General features: G+C 37.1%; 7 protein-coding genes across 7 annotated transcripts; 3 read left to right on the top strand and 4 right to left on the bottom strand.

The window, feature by feature from the left end:
* Window positions 1-118: 118 nt before the first annotated feature.
* Window positions 119-1,079, bottom strand: BDF20DRAFT_561595 (uncharacterized protein). The gene is made up of 3 exons (XM_053075747.1): window positions 765-1,079; window positions 618-694; window positions 119-543 (listed from the first exon to the last, which is right to left on the bottom strand). Exons 1-3 carry the CDS (start codon window positions 802-804, stop codon window positions 265-267), a joined length of 396 nt encoding a protein of 131 aa, XP_052935634.1. The 5' UTR covers window positions 805-1,079; the 3' UTR covers window positions 119-264.
* BDF20DRAFT_836165 (uncharacterized protein) lies at window positions 926-1,616 on the bottom strand (the record flags this gene model as incomplete). Its single annotated transcript, XM_053078929.1, has 4 exons — window positions 926-1,055; window positions 1,345-1,436; window positions 1,479-1,550; window positions 1,584-1,616. The coding sequence occupies 4 exons, from the start codon at window positions 1,614-1,616 to the stop codon at window positions 926-928; spliced, it is 327 nt and encodes a 108-aa protein (XP_052935635.1).
* A 2,890-nt stretch (window positions 1,617-4,506) lies between these two features.
* On the bottom strand, window positions 4,507-5,630 carry BDF20DRAFT_874309 (uncharacterized protein). Its single transcript, XM_053081260.1, has 3 exons — window positions 5,568-5,630; window positions 5,077-5,435; window positions 4,507-5,022 (listed from the first exon to the last, which is right to left on the bottom strand). Exons 2-3 carry the CDS (start codon window positions 5,208-5,210, stop codon window positions 4,941-4,943), a joined length of 216 nt encoding a protein of 71 aa, XP_052935636.1. The 5' UTR covers window positions 5,211-5,435; window positions 5,568-5,630; the 3' UTR covers window positions 4,507-4,940.
* A 363-nt stretch (window positions 5,631-5,993) lies between these two features.
* On the top strand, window positions 5,994-8,378 carry BDF20DRAFT_988329 (uncharacterized protein). Its single transcript, XM_053085266.1, has 6 exons — window positions 5,994-6,091; window positions 6,201-6,228; window positions 6,272-6,326; window positions 6,428-6,461; window positions 6,757-7,472; window positions 7,571-8,378. Exons 1-6 carry the CDS (start codon window positions 6,054-6,056, stop codon window positions 8,125-8,127), a joined length of 1,428 nt encoding a protein of 475 aa, XP_052935637.1. The 5' UTR covers window positions 5,994-6,053; the 3' UTR covers window positions 8,128-8,378.
* A 4,332-nt stretch (window positions 8,379-12,710) lies between these two features.
* On the top strand, window positions 12,711-15,090 carry BDF20DRAFT_874321 (general substrate transporter). The gene is made up of 5 exons (XM_053081261.1): window positions 12,711-13,003; window positions 13,070-13,152; window positions 13,250-13,597; window positions 13,707-14,634; window positions 14,762-15,090. Exons 1-5 carry the CDS (start codon window positions 12,968-12,970, stop codon window positions 14,921-14,923), a joined length of 1,557 nt encoding a protein of 518 aa, XP_052935638.1. The 5' UTR covers window positions 12,711-12,967; the 3' UTR covers window positions 14,924-15,090.
* Window positions 15,091-15,106: 16 nt separating this feature from the next.
* On the bottom strand, window positions 15,107-17,181 carry BDF20DRAFT_874322 (homoserine O-acetyltransferase). Its single transcript, XM_053081262.1, has 3 exons — window positions 16,783-17,181; window positions 16,287-16,675; window positions 15,107-16,196 (listed from the first exon to the last, which is right to left on the bottom strand). The coding sequence occupies exons 1-3, from the start codon at window positions 17,022-17,024 to the stop codon at window positions 15,433-15,435; spliced, it is 1,395 nt and encodes a 464-aa protein (XP_052935639.1). The 5' UTR covers window positions 17,025-17,181; the 3' UTR covers window positions 15,107-15,432.
* On the top strand, window positions 17,182-19,325 carry BDF20DRAFT_874324 (uncharacterized protein). The gene is made up of 4 exons (XM_053081263.1): window positions 17,182-17,689; window positions 17,755-17,946; window positions 18,041-18,826; window positions 18,931-19,325. Exons 1-4 carry the CDS (start codon window positions 17,519-17,521, stop codon window positions 19,102-19,104), a joined length of 1,323 nt encoding a protein of 440 aa, XP_052935640.1. The 5' UTR covers window positions 17,182-17,518; the 3' UTR covers window positions 19,105-19,325.
* The last annotated feature ends 68 nt before the right edge of the window (window positions 19,326-19,393 follow it).

Consider the following 19,393-nt stretch of genomic DNA (forward strand, 5'->3'; position numbering starts at 1 on the left):
ATTACAAGGAATAAAGTGTCACGGGACGAATGGATGGTGCGGACAGAATCCCGCTACAAAAGGATCATTTTCACGCTTTGTGTGAATTAATGTCTCGAGTCTGAGATGAATTCAACGCTGTAAAATAGATAAATATGCATTTATTGAGCTAGGCGTTGCTCATAGTAAAATATTTTTATTCTCAAATGTAAATAACAAATGAAATATGGATTATGTTGTTACAAAACAAAATGTCTGTTATACAGTGCTGCAAATAAGTGACCGTTAAACCAAAGCATTATGACCAAATGTCTCGTCCATTTTAGGTGCGATTAGTTCAAAGTCTTCAGGATTAAGAGAATGCATAGCTTTAATATCATCTCTAATACTATTCATAGCCTTTGCGTCCCAATAATCTATCAGCGATCCTTTCGATTTATTTGCTTGGTTGAGAATGTTGGACGTTCGGTCATTACTGATGGCGGCATTATTGGTTTGACTACTCAAAGCATTAGCATCTTCTCCGATCTCTTTGTTCAAATAATCTTGAGTTTTGTTAGCGGCCTACATGAAGTGAGAATTCGAGTCAGAAATCATATACATCTCAAAAAGAGTCAAACAGTGCGATATATTATTACCTCGTCGATCTTATCAACCAGTTGGCCAAAGTTTTTTCGCAAATTACTATTTCGTTCGTTGAACTGTGCTTCCAACTCTAAAAAAGTAAAATGAGCGTCAAACAAGTGTTGCTTTTATAAAGCCTGCTTCTAACGGAAATCACTCACCAGCATCAGTTGTATTGGTGTAGGCAGTGTTTTTATCCATTTTGTATAGTGTTTTTATCAATATAGATGTCGTATAAATGTTATTGATCAGCAATTTTCTGTGTTAGATTTATATCCATTTTTATAATGCATACACTGCATTGAAGTGAAATCATGATTGTCTAATTTGACAGATTTGCTGCATAAATCTCGTAAAAAGGTATAGTGCTTCCACATCCAATCAATCGATTTTTGAGAAAATCTGCCCACGCTATTCGAGATGATATGTGCACGTTTGTGAGATTGAATTGACTAACGAATTAACCATTATTCAAACACTTGAAAGCATTTATAAAATGAATGAAATCTGCAAAATTTCGACACGAATAGCTTCACTTCAAGACCTCTTAATTGGAGTTCTCTGCAGCTGTCAACTGAGTTCTTCTTCCTCAGTCCTTTAAAACCTTCCAACACTTTCAATGAGACTGAACTCAATGACAGTAGTTACACAGGCATGTGTCCTCTTTCAAAGATGACACAATCAACAAGTTCCGACTATGATGGATTGGGGGCATTATCCATAATAATATGAAATCCTTACAAGATAAGAAACTCATCCATAATTCCTATGGTGGGCTGTCGTTTGCTGCGGGTGGTGGGCGCCTCATCTTGTTGCTTTTCGTTTTGTGGCTCCTACAACTTTTATTTTATTGACATTTCCATAGATTCCCTTACACTTGCTTTCACAGTACCAAATGTTGAGATGGCGCCGATGATAATATGAAAGGCCGCTCGCAGAGTGCGAGTCTACAACTGCCGTAGTTTCTTGCGTTGATTAACCTCTAGTACGACGCGACGCATAATTATGACCATTCTTCAATGAGTTTGTCCGAAATTGTAGAGCGCTGTCAATTTTTTTTTTTTCTTTTTTACAGGATGCCGTGTAAATAATTCTGAGTCTATGATTGCTCTTGTCCTTCATAACTTCAGTAACTCTGATCGTTAATGTGTCAAAGTTCTTCACCGCATTTTAAACTGCATCTTGCATAGTGACTATTGCAGTGTCGTAGCAGAACTCGACTACATAGGTATTGTGTTGTTCATTCAAATGGCTTTTAGGTCGTTTTAATGTACGGTTCTTTTCCTTCTCAAAGATCTTTGTTCGCCGAATGCTTATTACGTTCGTAACTCGTTTCCAAATTTTCACATCTACAGAACAGGGCTTATCAGCTTTTGCTGAATATTTCCACCTATATAAAGCTCCTCTCCGATTTCCGTCTAACTGGACGTCGAAATCAACGTTTTCTTCTTGTACGATTATTTTAGAGATAGTGGTATCTTAAAACGCTTCATTTAGTAACTGCTTTTGCATCTAACGCATTCATGAAGGGTTTAAATCGGTCAGACGAAATGATGAATCTAAAAAGAAAGTAGGCACATTCTGTTTTATCTTCATAAACAATTTCACTTCTACCATTTTTACGAAAAAAATTTCATTTTTAGATCGATGGAGAAGGGAGCACTGTATACAAGTATTTTGAAAGGGCAGATACAATAATCCCTATGTCATTATTGGTGATACAGAATTTTTTAAAGGTACTTAAGAAAAAATGGCCAGCTTTTGTGACACAAGTTTGACAATATCAGTGAGAATTGAGCGTAATTTCCATATAATAAGTAGACGTCTCAGTGGTTTTCAACGCTTTTTCGTGTATGCTTTTGAAATGTGATTAAAGTATACGGGATGTATTGGACGAACGTTCTATAAAAAAAGGGTTGAATTAGTAAGTAAGTGTAATCTTTTTAAGGGTGAAGATTATCAACTCCACAATACATCTAATAACGCGTTACTTTTCACAATTTTAAATTTTGATTTACATAAACCTACGTTGGACAACTACCTTCAACATTTATATAATAGTTTATCGTGGCTCTCTGGCTTAGTTTTCTTGTATTCTACGTACATGTTGGGTAAATACGTTTATAAGCCTTCAAAGTAGTAAATGCATTAGCAAACATCTATGCAATATGAGCCACACAAATTGAAGTAGATGCTGTCTTGACGTTGACTATGTAGTTTTTTAAGATGGACGAAAATATATGAGGAAAAAAAAGTTTTACTAGTGTACAGTTGAAATACAATATGATGGCTTCTTGAGTGGTGCGGCCCTTAATCGTTTGGTTCAACATCCACAGAATTCGAGCAAAAAGTAGATATCGTTAAGGATTTACAAAAAGTATGGAACACTTTACGACAATGCAACGCAAAAAGTACAATTACTATGGACAATAATTTGTTTAAACTGAATAGATAACCATATAGTGCGATTTTAGTAAAAATATGTAATTATAATGTTCCTACAAAGTCCTAATTAAGAGCTCAATATATTTCAATATTTGAAATTATTGAAGCATTCAAGTAATATTGCTCATTTCATAAAATATAAGCCGTTAAATCGTAAAATTAACTACGGTGTTCAGCGGACAGCGAGTGAAACGACAGTGAAGTATTATATAAAAACTTCTGATAGTCTTTCAAAAAGGTAATACGATTTAAAGTAGATTCAGGTGGGGGCAGGCTGAGAAAACATGGCTATCATAACCTAAGATTTATTGAGAGAATTAATTTCCCTATGTTTCGTCTTTGTTAATATTGCGACCTACAGATTTTTGAATAAATGCATTAAGTGATTCTATTACTTCTCTTATCTTATCAAAAAGGAAGAGAAAAAGAAAAAAACAAAAAAACCTGATAGTAATCATGGTATGAGATCGATGGAACGAAAGAAAGGCAGACAGACAGGCAGAAATGAAAAGAACTAAACGGAGAAAGACAAATTATGGTATAAATAAGGGCAAAAGTAACTCACACGTTCTTTTATGTATTTGCAAATAAAAATTCCAAAAATTACAAGCGATATAATGGATGTGGCAAAAAGGATTGGAAACATTATACTCCATAAACAAGGGTACTGCTGTAAACTAAGCTACTGTTCATCGTAAATAATTGGCGCAGGGCATATATATAATATGTTTTATGGAGTTCGACACAGTTGACTAAGAAAGAGCAACTATCCATTAGTGTGCATTTATATAATACTGTAGCTAACTTCAGTCTGAAATAATGTAACAAATAGTCTGCTTTTGAGTAAAGTAAGGATGAGCAGCCATAACATGAAACAACCGACAATCCCTTTCCTCTCTCACCCACACAAACGCTTCTTCTTTCACATGAAAACATTTGGAAAACAGTATAGAAAAAAATAGACTATAGTAAAAATGAATAACTACATGATTTACTTAGTTTAGCTTATCCCAGGACTCGAGCCTGAATAAGAGTAAAATTAATTACTCTTGTTTTGACTTGCTAAACTAGATAAGCGGGTATGGAAATCTTGGTCTGATGTCTCCTTACAATCCTCCTAACATGTAACCACTTGCCCGAAAAAAAAAAGAAAACTATGGAACGTGGAGAGGCTTGGATTATAAAAGTTAAAGTCCTAAGCTAGGTCATAAAAGGTACTCTGCAAAAAAGCAGATGTTCGGTTTGCCCTTCTCGCCAAGCGTTTCTCGATTATGATTAAAGCTTCAGACAGACAAAACAACTCTTGAGAACCAAGTGATACATGAAGGGAAACATAAAAAGGGGAAGATGTGGAGGGCCATGAAAAGCAATCTACCGCCGTCCTTCAGTGCTAGAATCCTAGAACACGACAGATGACCACTCAACCCCAACACTAGCGACAGAGGGATCTACAAGGCCCAGTAAATTGTCCTATTCTTCCTGTCACGCGACCTTTAAACAATCAATGAGACAAGCCTCCCTATTCTTATGTAAGTAGTCCTTTCTTACTAGGACATATATCCACAAATTATTGGGGATATATTTTTTAACCAAAATTTGGTTACAGAATTCCGGCAGATACTGGCGTTTTTCAACCAACTGTCTTGGTAAAATAAGATACAAAATTCACTTTTAGAACGACTTACCAAGATGGTTAAAATATATGATAAACCTAGAATGACATAGTGATCTGTCCAGTTCAGATAAGATGATACTTTTTAAGCAAGCGAAGACCGTGTTATTTTCTAGATTATCAATGCAAAAGCTGTAACGGAATGAAGAGGATGTAACAAGGTGTCTTATTAGCATTTCTTTGAAGGCTGTTCTTCGAGTGAATATCCTAGTGCTGGATTTCACGAAGGAGCTTCTATATCAGTTATATCATTGTACTGTAAGACAGGTATAATATTTTTGCACTTTAAGAATTGTATAGTTCTGGATAACAATGAGTATAAATAATGTATATTTTGCTTAACATTGGCAACTTACCTGTGGGAAGAATCCATACCCAGTGGTACAAGTGGCGCTGAGGTCCTTTGATATTCATCTTGCTCATCTGGTAAGATGAACGGTTTGTAGCTCGCTACTGTAACAAAATAAGGACGTAAAGACAAAAATCTCATAAGAATACTTGGAAGGCTGTCGTTTGATACACATACTGCTTTGATTGTCCTGCTTCTATAGAGAGAAAGCCACTGCGACTTTCCAATGAGGAATAGGAAAAGTTTTCTGCAAGATGGAGCAATAAGATTGCATTATAAGGGAAAGGCACATTGCTATCTTTGAATTCCAACATATACTGTTATTGATGTCATCAGCAGCAGTAGCAGGCACGTAGAAAGGTTCTAGTAAGTTTGATAGATCAGAAATTGCATTTGAGAAAGCTTTAACGAGGGATTTCATCCGCCGATTGTAAAAGTAGGCCAAGCACCTATTTCTGAGAACCCATAAATTTTGTCTCTATCTGTCTAACTAAGTAGACGTGTGTGAATGTGGCTGGTTTTGGGCTTCCTTCCATTTTTCGTTACAAGTCTAATCGTCCTATGATACAAGGCTAATTTAGTAGCTTCTATCCGACAGTAAATATGCTAAAAACAGGGTCCTACTTTTTTTGAATTGTATTCATGTGTAACCGTTAAACCGTCAAATTGTTGTCTTTCTAATGACTCTCCTCTAATTTGTATGCCACAACAAAAAGGAAAAAAATAAGGTATCTTTGCTCATGCTCAAATAGTTCAAGTAACTACAGAGCCTCGCTTTTTAGTATATATATAGGAAAAGAATGAAAATAGGAGTATTAAGAGCAACGCAACTTTGCTTGTTGCCGTGGTGTTCAAAACAAAATGACGAAGTCAAGAATGTTCAGTTCACTTAAACAAAATTTCAGATGTCCATACTATAAGACGCTCATCAATTACCTTTTTTAAATGCATTGATCCATTGATTAGAAATGTAGACTATAACATATGACAAAGTTAAACGAGCTACTTGGAATCACAATAAAGTATTGATTTCCATAAATTGCAAGTCAGATGGAGAGTTCGTATTGAGCTTTTCCTTCCAGAGTAATCAGCAAAGGACTTATAAAAAGAGAAAATATGAGCGCTGTACAGGCTACCCATCTATGTCAGTGAACTTAGGGTAATGTTTTAGACAATTATAATTGAAAAATCTCTTTATACAGTATCTTCAGCTTGAAACCAGCCATAACGATAACTCTGCTTCTACTACTTTGCATCGTACAAAGTCCATTATTCTATTTTTAACAGGCACATGCCTTTTTGAATAGAAAAATCTTAATATTTTTGAGAATTCTATCGTCTCTCTGGTGTATTTACAGCTGACCTTGGAATATACCTGTGTTACCTCAGGGAGTAAGTTGGTGGACAACTGGAAAGCTGTGTAAAATTAGCGGGGTTAGCTAATTTCCTTCCATACCATACAACGAAACAATCAAATTTTGATAGGACTACCATATATGCACTTTAAATCCTAACAAGCAGAAAAAAGAATGTATCAACTTTTAACATCTTTTTTTTTTTTTTTTCTTTCTCTTTTCACTTTTTCAAATTCGCAACTTTCAAAAAAGGCAAACCCATCTATTCTAAAGCCCATGAAACCATCATCTATACTCTTAAGTACTCTTATCATTCTGCTTTACTGTACAAGTTTGGCAAACACTCAACAATCATCGAATGATGCGATGAGTGCTCAGCAGGTACAGACTGATACCAACAACCAACAACAGCAACAACAGCAACAACAACAGCAGCAGCAGCAGCAACCGCAACCAACGAATGATGTACCGACGACACCCGCACCTACTAAAGATACTACTCCACAAACTACCCCGGTGCAACCACAGCCGACTACTACTGAACAGCCACCGCCAGCGCCAACGACCACTGCCAATAATAATCCAGCTCCAACGACAACAGCAGCACCGCCGCCAGCTGTAACCACTGAAAATAATACTCCTGCTCAACCCACCAATACAAATACCAACACCAACCCTAATAGCAATACAAATAACAATACAAATAACAATACAAATAACAATACCAATAACAATACAAATAACAACAACAATAATAATCAGAATACAACTTCAAAAAAGGGGGGCGGTAATGTAGACCCATCGTCGAACACTACGGACGACCGAGGTAATACAGTTTCTACAGATAGCCGAGGTAATACGGCTGCCACGACCACCAATGATGACAATAAGGTGGCTACAACAACGAGAGGTTCTACCAGTTATGGTAGTAGCGATGCACAGGCAACACAGCATCAAGGAACACCTTCTTCAAACAAAACTTCGAATCAATCAAGTCAGAATGATAATAAAACAGCTATTATTGCAGGCTCAGTTGTAGGCGGCTTAGGTAAGTAAATCTTGATAAACTAAATGTTTAACTTTATTATACTTGGCATAAAAAAGAAACTAATCTATAATCGACAATTTTATGTTAATTATTCTCAGTGGGTATTGCTGTAATTGCTGGTATTTTGACATGGTTGAATCGCCGAGGTGGTTGTACAAGTAGAACCAGAAACCGCGGTAGTATAGAAAATGGAAGCGGTCTGGATGCTGATGATGATGATTTTTACAAGCAGCCGTCTACTACCGTTGACAATATACCTTCTACTATGGTGAGTTCGCCTTTTCAACAACATGCCCGTCGTTTTGTACCTCCTACAAATGCAGCGAATACGGGTTATATCAATCTAACAGATGATGAACAGCAACAGCAGCAACAACAATATCATTCAATGGGGCCAACAATAGTAGCTCCGTCTACCCCTATTACTGCAACACATATGTACATAGATCAACCAGCCTACAATAATAGTAGCGTTAATGCAGATTACTATTCACCTCAAGGACAATATCAAGACTATCCGGGTTCTCAACAGAGTACGAGTGGACCCGGCAACAACATATATTACAACCCACATCAACCATTAGCATCTCCTGTTACGCCTACTATGCATCAGTTCAAACCAGATCAAGTGGAACAAAAACCAAACGCTAGTTAATAACATAACTTTCACTTGCCTGTTACCCTCCTTCAGCACCCTAACTTTATCTTTAAAAATTTAGATTTCTATTACTATACATCTAATCCTCTTTTACGATTTATACTTTACATTCAACTAATACGATATTTAGCTAAGAAAAGAGACAGAAAAAAACATCGGTAGCTACATACCAGCAGGTGAGAAAGTAATCTTAGTTGCCTGGACTTGACTGTTCCTTTCCTCCCCATAATTGAATAAACGTTGCTTTCAAAAAAAAAAAAAAAAAAAAAAAAAAAAAAGAAAAAAAAAAGAAATAGTTTTGATGATCATTTGAAGTTTAGAAAGCGTAACTTAAACTCTCAAATAATACAGCTGAACAGAACAGATTTAATATACGTCTTTCTGCCTTTGTGCATTTTGCTCAAATAGGGAATACCTATTTTCAAATGATCGTTTGACGTGAAAGAACAAAGGCAGACAATTATCTACCAAGCCGAAATTGTCAAGGCTTTTAATGTGATAGTTGATCGTAATAGTTGAACTAATGGGAGTAGACAAAATTAGGTTACGAATAATTGATGGTTGAACCCGGTTTAAGTATATCCTACATCAAGGACATCAGCCATTCTACGTAAATTTGATTCGTTTTATAATCTAAGGGAGGAGTCTATGTTCCGAATACCTCACCTCCCTACTGTACCGAAAGCAATGAAAGTATTTATTTGATATGATAGATTGACATTTTGTCCTTTTCCTTTTCATGGGCATTTAAACACACAAACTATATTTTTCTGAAGAAAACAACAACATTAGTGTGGATTGACTGAAGGAGAAATATGGCACAGTGATCATCTAGACTAAGAAGAGTCAGAAATACCAACAGAAAGTGTATATAGTTTGAAGAATGGATTCCTCCGTTGCATACACAAAGATGGAGTATTAAACTCAATAAAACGTACAAAAATGTAATTAGCCAGCGAAAAAAAGGAAACATATTCAAAACATGTTCAAAAATAAAGCGTGGATTAAGCTGGTAGCTGCCCGTAAGTTAATTTGTAAAGTGATATTTGTCACTTATCCTAACGCTCATGCTGATAAGACCAGCTTTTATTACTGATGAAAAGGTCTCAGGACTGTGATTTGGTACACTTCCATTCCCAAAACGAGAATAATAAGTCATGTTCTTGAACGTATTAAAAAGCTAGCATGTTTAATTATTGCGCCATGGAAACAATATAAAGGAATGAAGTCAACATGATCAAAGCTGATTCTACTGTGTATTTATTGAATGACTGCAAAACTTCCAGTGATAAATCAGCTTGCCCAGCCAAAAGGTGAAATATTTATAGAGACTTTATGCAGACAATAACAAAAGAGCCTTGCAAAAAATGAACTGTTCTACTTGACAATATCTACGTCCGTTGCCTATTGTTCGAAATCCTGCTCCTTTCATGGTGTCTGTACTGTTATTAAACAGTGCTCCATTATCTCATTCGCTAGCGAAGGAGGTAACAAAGACAAAGATAAGGATTCATTAAGCAGTTACTGTAACAGAAGGCCAATTGTATTTATTTCAGACTTTACATAATGGTCTATTGTAAATACATTAACAATGAAGAAGATTTCTTTTCTAACACCAACTTTCAAATATAAGGCGTATCTCTTTTTTTTTTTTTTTGAGAGAGATTGGGACGGAACGAAAATCCTCTATTTTGCAATTCTCATATACATTCCATATAATACAGTTATACAAAATGCCAGAGAACTCTTCAACTAATAACAATGAAGTAATCAATATGAGAGACGCCTCTTTTGAAAACTTTGCTCGACAAGAATTCAAGAATGCAGAGACAGAATCTAAAGTGGTAGTTTGGACATTATTCTCTTTTATCGTCCTGGTCTCATCTGGTATAGGTGTTTTCTTTTATTTCAAGAACAATGGTGGTATAAATATTTAGCCAACCTGATGGGGCCTACCTACCATCACTTTACGTTACCTTGAGCATTCTAAAAATGACTTATACAATAGTCTGTACAAAAACGGAGGAGTTCAGTGCAATAACTAATTCTCAAACAAATACCATTAGACGTTTCCTACGAATAAAGTTGATCAAACTGTTAACAGAAATCTCCTTTTAATGGTAGAATTGTATTGGATAAGGATCCTGTATGATACATATTGGGGCCTAATTGAGTTAAGGCAGACAAAGCTATTTTTGTTAATCATTGGAACGTATTCATAAATCTCATATCATGAGCTATCTGCAGATATGCTAACACAGTCGCTTATGCAGGCGGATTCAACAATATGTTTTCAATGCTAATAATGCCGAGGTATGTTTCTAAAGATACACTTAATATGCATAATACAGTAATGGGAATTAACAAGGCTTCCAAACCCTAAAAAAAGATATTGGTAGATAGGTCTTTCTTTTTTTCGCCAAAATAGATTCACTGAACATTTCTTTTTTCGATGCACACCATGATTAGATGTTGAATGAAGGGATGGGCTTTCAGTCCGTTTTGGCTATAGTTTGCTAATATTACCTTACCCTGATAATATCACATTATATACAAAGAATAAATATGTATATTGAATTCATCCTTCTACATTTCAAATGCTTAACGCCACGGACATTATTCATTAGTTATTTTGTTTGCTTGGTAGATCTGTTTGATAAAATGATAGTCGGGAAAAAAAATTAGAATTTTACAGAGGCATCAAATCTTTTCCCGTCAAAATCGTGTGCACCGTATCGGCCTGCTGTAAGAGAGTTGAAGCATCAATGTATGGCCGGAGCAAGTGATTGGTTGGGATACAAATACGGATCGCATGGATTTTTTCCTTGAGTAAAAGATTCCGCTGAACCTCATCATGCAGCACATTTGCGATTATTAAAATAGAAGAAAAAGATCCATGACCCAAGCAAATAAATTTTACTCATAAAGTTTTCCGTACTTTCAACAGTAATGTATAGAAAAATAGAATAGGTAGGGGGCCATATGGGAATTCAGCTGGTTAACGGGTTATAGAGATAGATTTCTCTATAGAACAAAATTTTGTAACCTGTGAACACATAATGTCTTAAATACATTGTGTCTGTTCTGGTCAATTCCAGTGGTTGTAATGAGGACAAAAGGTAAAAAAGAAAGGAAAAGGTAAAGGTAAAAGTCAGTATCCCAACAGCTAAACAGAAAAACCAGTCTATTCATTGTTAGCCTGGGTGATCCAGGGGTAGTGAGACAACGCGATGTTGTAAGTGATCCTCTTCAAATAGAATAGAACACATGACAGGTCATCGTCTTCTACGCTTAAGTAGCAATTATGTAGGGACGACAGGGCTTACAGTTGGTAGCATCTTAAGTAAGAAGGACATGGGTTTTTGACGATGGTAGTGGGCAGGAACTTTAGAACAATACACTGACTTACTTTTAAATTGTTTGAAGATTGTGAATTTTGCATATACAAAAATCATTTTATTAGACAGATCATTATCGATCCTAATTGTTATTTAAGAAATGGTCTTTTGTTTACAAGGAGATCAAGCAAGTATTTATCTAGTGCCTTAAAGCGTTGAGAAATGACAAACTTCTCATTTATGAAAGCTGTAAAAAAGAAGACAGAATCAGGTGATCAAACCTTCTCTCTTAGTTGGAGCGTTGTGTCCCTATGCTCTTTACTGATATGCATAATTTTTTCTAATCTGCAAGTCAAGTTTACACAAGCTCTATAGGTGCATCGCTAGTGTCGCAAAAGGATTGTCTATCCGTGTCAGTATCTATCATAAAGTAGATTGAGCCTCATTTCTTTCCTTAGATGTGAACACATCTATATATATATACATATATAAAAGGAAAGCTTGCCGAGTGACACATGTACTAGGCAATGATAAAACGATATCATGTCTATAAATTGAATAAATACTGACAGATAGAAGATGTACTTTTGAGGATCAAAGTGCTTTGAAAAGTGGGGAAAAATAAAGAAAGGCTTAGTATGATCCATCTTTGTTTTTTATATCAGTTCAAGATATGTTCCTTTGATCTGTGTAGGTTTTGCAAGGTTGTTCGTTTTGGGCAAACACCACCTTTAAGGGGGGACGTGTGGAGCAGTATAGCTGAGTGATATTTAAGTTTGCATAAGGAATATTTCTTGTCTGTCAATCATCCGTGTCAAAGATTGTGTGTCTGTTTTTGTGGTGAAACAGCCTTTTTTAAGTAATTGAATGCGGGAACCTTTTAGGGGGAGACAATGAATCTCACGATTTCCCCACAAATAAGAAAAAAAAGCGCCCTTCATTGGCTGTGTCCTTCCTTACAGAGACAGCTGGTGTTGGAATTCCCTCCGCGGGAAGGCTTTTTATTGTAGGATCGTCCTTGTTTACCTAATCAATTCGTGCAATAAGTTGGCTTTCCCGTTGAATACTGTACTCAACCACAATAAAACGTAACACATGAAGTAACAATGTCTCAAATGTTATGACTGAAAAGCTTGATTTATCATTCCAAATAGGTTAGCTTAAGTAATCCTTTATAATTATCCAGATATATGTGTAAATCAATGCAATGCTTCCCTTTCAAACTATGCTGTGATATTTTGAGTTCTTATAGAAAAGCTGATTTGAGTATAAATAAGTGGAGAAGATCCTTTCTTTTACGGTTCTCTCTTCTCCAAATAGTTCTGATCGCTATCCCTTTTTTCTTTCTTTTCATTTTCTTTTTTCTACATCTTTTTGTTTCCTGACCTGCTTATTATAGAAGCTATTATATTCGTTACTGTTCTATCCTTGTTCCTCTCCCCCTTTACAAAAGCTCATTTACAATAAGAAAATTCAAATACTAGTTGTTTGCTTCCATCATGGGTGTTCTAACCAGATTCTCCACCAATATCTATGTGAGTCTCCAAAAGGAAAACCAAACAAGCATTATGACTTGTGCATTAACGCTTAGAGTACTATAGGCTATCGGTACCTTTGCCGCCATTGCTGGTATCATGTTTGGCTTTGACATTGGTTCCAATTCAGGTGTCATTGGCACAGAACAGTAAAGTGGCAATCCATTGTAGTAGTAGAAAGAATGAGGAGCTCGTACCTAGAGAAACTAATATGCTTATTTCCCCCCCCCTTTTTGATCTGTCTAGATATCAAGAGTACTTTCATAGACCTGATCCTTTGTTGCAAGGTGGCATCAACGGTGCTCTTTCAGCCGGTTGTTTCGTGGGTGCCTTAATTGCAGGTTATTTTGCGGACAGATTTTCTCGTAAATTTACACTTATCGGTGCATCTTCTTTGTTCATTGTTGGTTCTGTGTTTCAGGCTGCTTCTAATGGTGTTCCTTTACTATGTGTTGGACGTGTGTTGAACGGTCTATCTGTCGGCGTCACTTCCATGGTAGTTCCCCTTTATCAATCTGAAGTGGCTCCTCAAGAAATTCGGGGTCGTATTGTTGCTGTTCAACAATGGGCTATTACTTGGGGTATTATGGTTTCGTAAGGCTTATTATACTCATACTATTTTCGCAGCTTACAGCGTCGGATCCCTTTCTCATCCTTTCCCTTTTTTTTTTTTTTTTTTTTTTTTTTTGATGACGATGTACAGTTTTTGGATCCAATATGGTGCCCAATTTGCTAAAAATACTGCTGCCTTCCGTATTCCTTGGGCTATTCAAGCTGTTCCTGCTCTTGTTCTTACTTGTGGTATGTGGATTTTCCCTCATTCTCCTCGATGGCTTGCAGATAAAGGCCGTATAGAAGAAGCTACCAAGGTCCTTGCTGACATTCACGGCAACGGTGACCCCAATCATCCTCGTGTTCAACGGGAAGTCGAAGAAATTATGGCTGCTATCCACTTTGACAGAGAAATCGCCTCTCACCGTTATACTGATTTATTCAAGCCTGGTATGGCCTACCGTGTCTCTCTTGGTGTGTGTCTTCAAATTTGGCAACAATTGACAGGCATGAACATTATTATGTTCTATGTCGTTTTCCTATTTCAACAAGCTGGTATCGGTGATAGTCAAGAAGCACGTTTGGTTTCTTCTGGTGTTTCTTACGTTATCAACGTGGTAATGACTGTGCCTGCTATTCTCTGGGTCGATAAATGGGGACGTCGTCCTACTTTGATCTTTGGCGCTCTTTTTATGTCCATCTTCTTATGGACTGTAGGTGGTGTCTTGTCTACAGGCAACTGGTCGATCGGTGCTGATGGTAAATGGGGTGTCAAACTTACAAGCAAATCACAAGCCGATGGGGTTGTTGCTTGTATTTACCTTTTCGTCGCTTCATTTGCTACTACTTGGGGTCCTTTGGGTTGGATTTATCCTGCTGAAATATACCCTCTTCGTGTTCGTGCTATGGCCGTCTCCTTATCTACAGCCTCTAATTGGTTGTTCAACTGGGTTTTGAACTTTGTTGTACCCTTGCTTATGGAACGTATTCGTTACGGTTTGTACCTCTTGTTTGCTGCTTTCAATCTGTTGATGGCTATTCATGTTTTCATTGCTTATCCCGAAACAAAGGGCTTTACTGTAAGTTTCCCGCCCCTCCCTTCCTTCTCCACTTTTTCTTCCAATGAGCAAAAGAGAGTTGAAACATCGTTGATGCAGCTTACTAACCATTCTTTCATTTTTTCCTTTTTGTAATCCTATTTTATAGCTTGAAGAAATTGATATTGTCTTCCAACACAATCCTCGTAAGAAGATTCCTCGTGAAGTGATGGACAAATGGATTGAAGATAGAGGCATTCAACGAGAGAACAGCCACGCTGATAATTTCAGTGAAAATAAGACAGAAGTTACTAGACATGAAGAGGCTTAGTTGTTTGTTTTCTTCCTTTAACGTACTTTTTCTGACCTTTGTTTATCTATCTGCCACAGCTTTTTTTTTTTTCCCCCTACCTTTTCTTACTATTTATAGTATTTTTAATTCTGTACTCATTCTTATATTAATACATATGCCTTTTAATTTAATGCCATATCAGCAAGTAACAATAAAGTATATCTCATTTATATCCGTTGAAATGGCACTTGTTGGGACATCTGCCTTGTTTATGAGAGTAGCGGGGAGTTGAACAATTAAAAAAAGTCCAAAAAGATGACAGCTGTTTCTTTTTCAGTGACCTATTGCCTAAACTTACACACGCACGCACGGATAATGTTTTGTTACACATGCACCAACCCAACGCACCTATTGAACCTAGGTGTCTTTTATTTCAAAGTAGTATGTATTTTTGTTTCAAAAAAACGAATCATTGTATATAATAAAACAATCGAATGGTGGGTTTTATGACACATGAACAAAAAGACCTCCTATAGGAAGTCCCTTTCTTACCATTGAGTGATATCCACTTCTGCCTCTCCAAAAAGGCTGGTCTTTGTCGCTTTTAGATTCTCTTCCATCTCAGCCTCTTTTTCGCTGATGGTCGAAGCGCTGTATATTTCATGAAGAACTCGTTTAATAAAAGTAAGGATATGCCGGTTAATCTGATCGAACTCCAGCAAAAATCCATCGTGGCCATCAGGCGACTGAATCACAATCATTTCTGTATCTGCCATACCCTCCGCTAATTCGTATTGCTCTGATATAGTGAACAAGCCGTCTGACTCGATACCGATCACAAGCGCTGGCTGGTCGATAGAAGCCAGAATAGCATGATAATCCTCGTCTCTTCCACGCGAAAGATCGTGCGAATCCATTTTTCTTGTGAGTGCAATATAACAATTAGCGTCAAATCGATTGATGAATTTGTTTCCTTGATATCGTAGATACGACTGTGCCGAGAAGACAAAGGGTGTTGGCATAGGTGGGTCGTTGATGGTCACATGTTCAGGTTCTCGTTCGCCCGAGACGACTGCTACTGCTGCTGCTGATGATGATGGCGGAGGTGGAATTTCATGGTGTCCATCATTGTGTATTAAACGGTTGGCTTCACCAGGTGATTGAGGCCTCACCTTGGGTTTGGATAAACCTGCTGCCTTACGTCCAAATCTCGATTCAAATGAATTTCTTGATCTGTAAGTCAGTAATGCTGACATACGTGCGGCTGAAAGACCCACGTTTGGAGGATTTTCTTCAGTGTAATAACCATCATCTAGAATAAAGGAAAACCTTTTCTTGTTAAGAAAATGGGGGGGGGGGAAGGTTGCGCAAAAAAAAAAAAAAAAGAGAGAGATTGGCATACCATAATTAGGGTCACTATAGATGGATTGACGCTGAGCTTCTCCCCAGCTGATTCCCCATGCTGAATGTCTTCCTGAAGTAGCTATGGGTACAATTGTACGCACATATTCCTTTCCAAACTGTGCCCATTCTAATACTTGCATTCCTCCCATAGATCCACCGATACAGATAGCGACTTGCTTTACACCAAGATAATCCAATATCAAACGATGAAGTCTAACGTCATCTCTCACACTCACTAATGGAAATTCTGGTCCATAGGGTTTATATGTTTCTGGATTGATCGTCAAAGGTGAGGCAGACCCATAAGGCGATCCCAGAACATTACAGCAGATAATAAAAAATTTTGTAGAATCGAATGCTCTTCTGGCTCCCATTAACGGTCCCCACCTATATATTCATTCGAATAGGGTTACATTAGCAAAAAAATAAGTAAAAGATAACAAATTTTCGTCATTTGTATTCCCGCTCGTTTCATACCAGCATCAGCTACTTACCAGTCCTCTACATCTGCACTACCGGTCAGTGCATGACAGATAACCATACAATTATCTGCTCTATCATTCAGCTTTCCCCAAGATTTCCAAGCGATGGGTATATTCGTCAATGTAACGCCTGATTCTAACGTGTATTCGGGTATGATGGAGATATTCTGATCAGGGATCAGTTTGACTAATTTGTTGCTTGATAATTCCGCTGGCAGCTCCTCCTTGGTGTCGTAAGTCTTGTATTTCTGCATAATATTTCTGTTTCAGTTGCTCGTTTTTCCCGATTTGATGGCACTTTTTTCTTTTGGAATCTTGAAACCCCACTGAATTTTCAAACAGTATAAGAAACAGTCAAGATATAGAAGAACAAAAAGATGTGAAAAGGTGCGAAAGATGTAGTCCTATTCACATTGGAACCAAAATGATTTTTCTTTTAAAAGAAACGGTGATCAAAAAGCTAAAGCTAAAGATGAATAGACTTTGTTTGACCAATCATTTCCTTTACTGATGACACAAAATCGCTAATCAGGAGCAAGCCCACGAAAAATAAAGACAGAAAAAAAGCAGGAAAACCCTTTAAATCTCCGATCAGTCATAGATCGTTCAGTACAAACTGGAGTTGAAAATGAAGGCACCTCCAAACTTTCATCTTTCTTATTTCCCTCTCTCTCTTCGCTCTCTCTCCCTCTCTTACTCCACCTGTTTATCTTTTAACCACTTTTGGAATTTTTATAGATAAAGAAAAATGGCCGTTACAGAAATGACACCTAGACCCGAATCACGCACTCGCGGTTCTTCGTTTACACAGTCAAAGCCTAAAGTGCTAAGACCATTCGATACAACAGAAGTTAAGATCCTGTTATTGGAAAATGTAAATTTAACTGCTGTCGAAGCTTTCAAAAAACAGGGTTATCAGGTAAAAAGCCAATTAGACAAACATAAAAATTGGAGTCCATGACCATTGACAGATATTTTGTAAAGGTGGAAACTTATGCGAAGGCGTTAGTTGGCGATGAATTAATAGAAAAGATTAAAGACGTTCATATCATTGGCATTCGCTCCAAGACAAAACTCACAAAGGCTGTTCTTGACGAAGCTAAGAATCTTATGGCTATTGGATGCTTCTGCATTGGTACAAATCAAGTGGATTTGAAAGCTGCAGCAGAGAAAGGTGTAAAGTGAACCCATTCAATTTCTTTATTGCTCTTATAACCCCCATCGAGTTGTTTTTTTTTGCTCATTCTTCCATATCCTTTCTTTGTTTTAGATATCTGTATTCAATTCTCCTTTCAGTAACTCAAGATCAGTAGCAGAATTAGTTATCGGCGAATTGATTGCGCTTGCTCGTCAATTAGGCGACCGCAATACAGAAATGCACCAGGGTATTTGGAATAAGGTTTCAAAAGGTTGTTATGAAATCAGAGGCAAGGTATTAGGTATTGTAGGTTACGGACATATCGGCTCTCAACTGTCCGTGTTAGCTGAAGCCATGGGCATGACTGTCTACTTTTATGATATTCTGCAAATTATGCCCATTGGTCAAGCCAAGCCTGTCGAATCACTTGAAGAACTCCTCTCTATCTCTGACTTTGTTACTCTGCATGTGCCCGAGACGGAAGACACGAAGGGTTTGATTGGTGAACGCGAAATCATGCATTACATGAAGAAAGGCTCTTTCTTGATCAACAACGCTCGTGGTAGCGTTGTTCAAATTCCTGCTCTCGTCAATGCATTAAAGTCAGGTCATCTTGCTGGTGCAGCTGTCGATGTATATCCCAAAGAACCTGCCAGCAACGGTCCTCATTTTACAGATTTCCCTGACCTTTTAAAATTGAAAAACTTGATCATGACTCCTCATATTGGTGGCTCTACTGAAGAAGCACAAAGAATGATCGGTATGGAAGTATCCACCGCCTTGACGAAATATATTAATGAAGGCTGTTCTCTTGGTGCTGTTAACTTTCCTGAAATTGATTTGCGTGCTATTTCACAAGAAGAGAAGAATACTGTTCGTGTGCTTCATATCCATCGCAATATACCCGGTGTACTTAGAGTAAGTGCTTCCCTTCCTTAAAGTCATATCCCGTTGACATTGTTCAAATCACTGTTTTTTCCTAATCTCTCTCCTCCTTTTTTTTTTTTTTTTTTTTTCTATAGACGATCAATGAGATCTTTGCAGAACATAATGTTGAAAAGCAATATTCTGACTCCAAGGGCGAAATCGCTTATGTCATGGCGGATATTTCTAATGTTTCCCAAGAACATTTGGAGACATTGTATAATGCCATTGTTGCCACACCCGCCAACATCAGAACTCGCGTTCTTTATTAAAAGTACATCCATGCAATATGCATTTTCATACATTTTATAATGGGAAATTTACCAATAAATGGCTTTCATTGCATCTCAAGTATTGCTCTTCTCATTGCGAATAACAGCTAATATTCTGATGAATTGTGAGTCATTAAGAGCCTTTTTTTTTCTTTTTTTTTCTTAATTATGTCGCCGACTATATATTGTGCCTTGATGAGATCTTTTTTTTTTTTTTTTTTCCTCCTTTTGACATTTTTCCGTATAGGAGCAATAGTCTTTACAAAGTTAGAGCTGATTAAAAATATTA

This window comes from Mycotypha africana (assembly GCF_025528875.1).
Source record: "Mycotypha africana strain NRRL 2978 chromosome Unknown BDF20scaffold_6, whole genome shotgun sequence".
NCBI lineage: Eukaryota > Fungi > Mucoromycota > Mucoromycetes > Mucorales > Mycotyphaceae > Mycotypha > Mycotypha africana.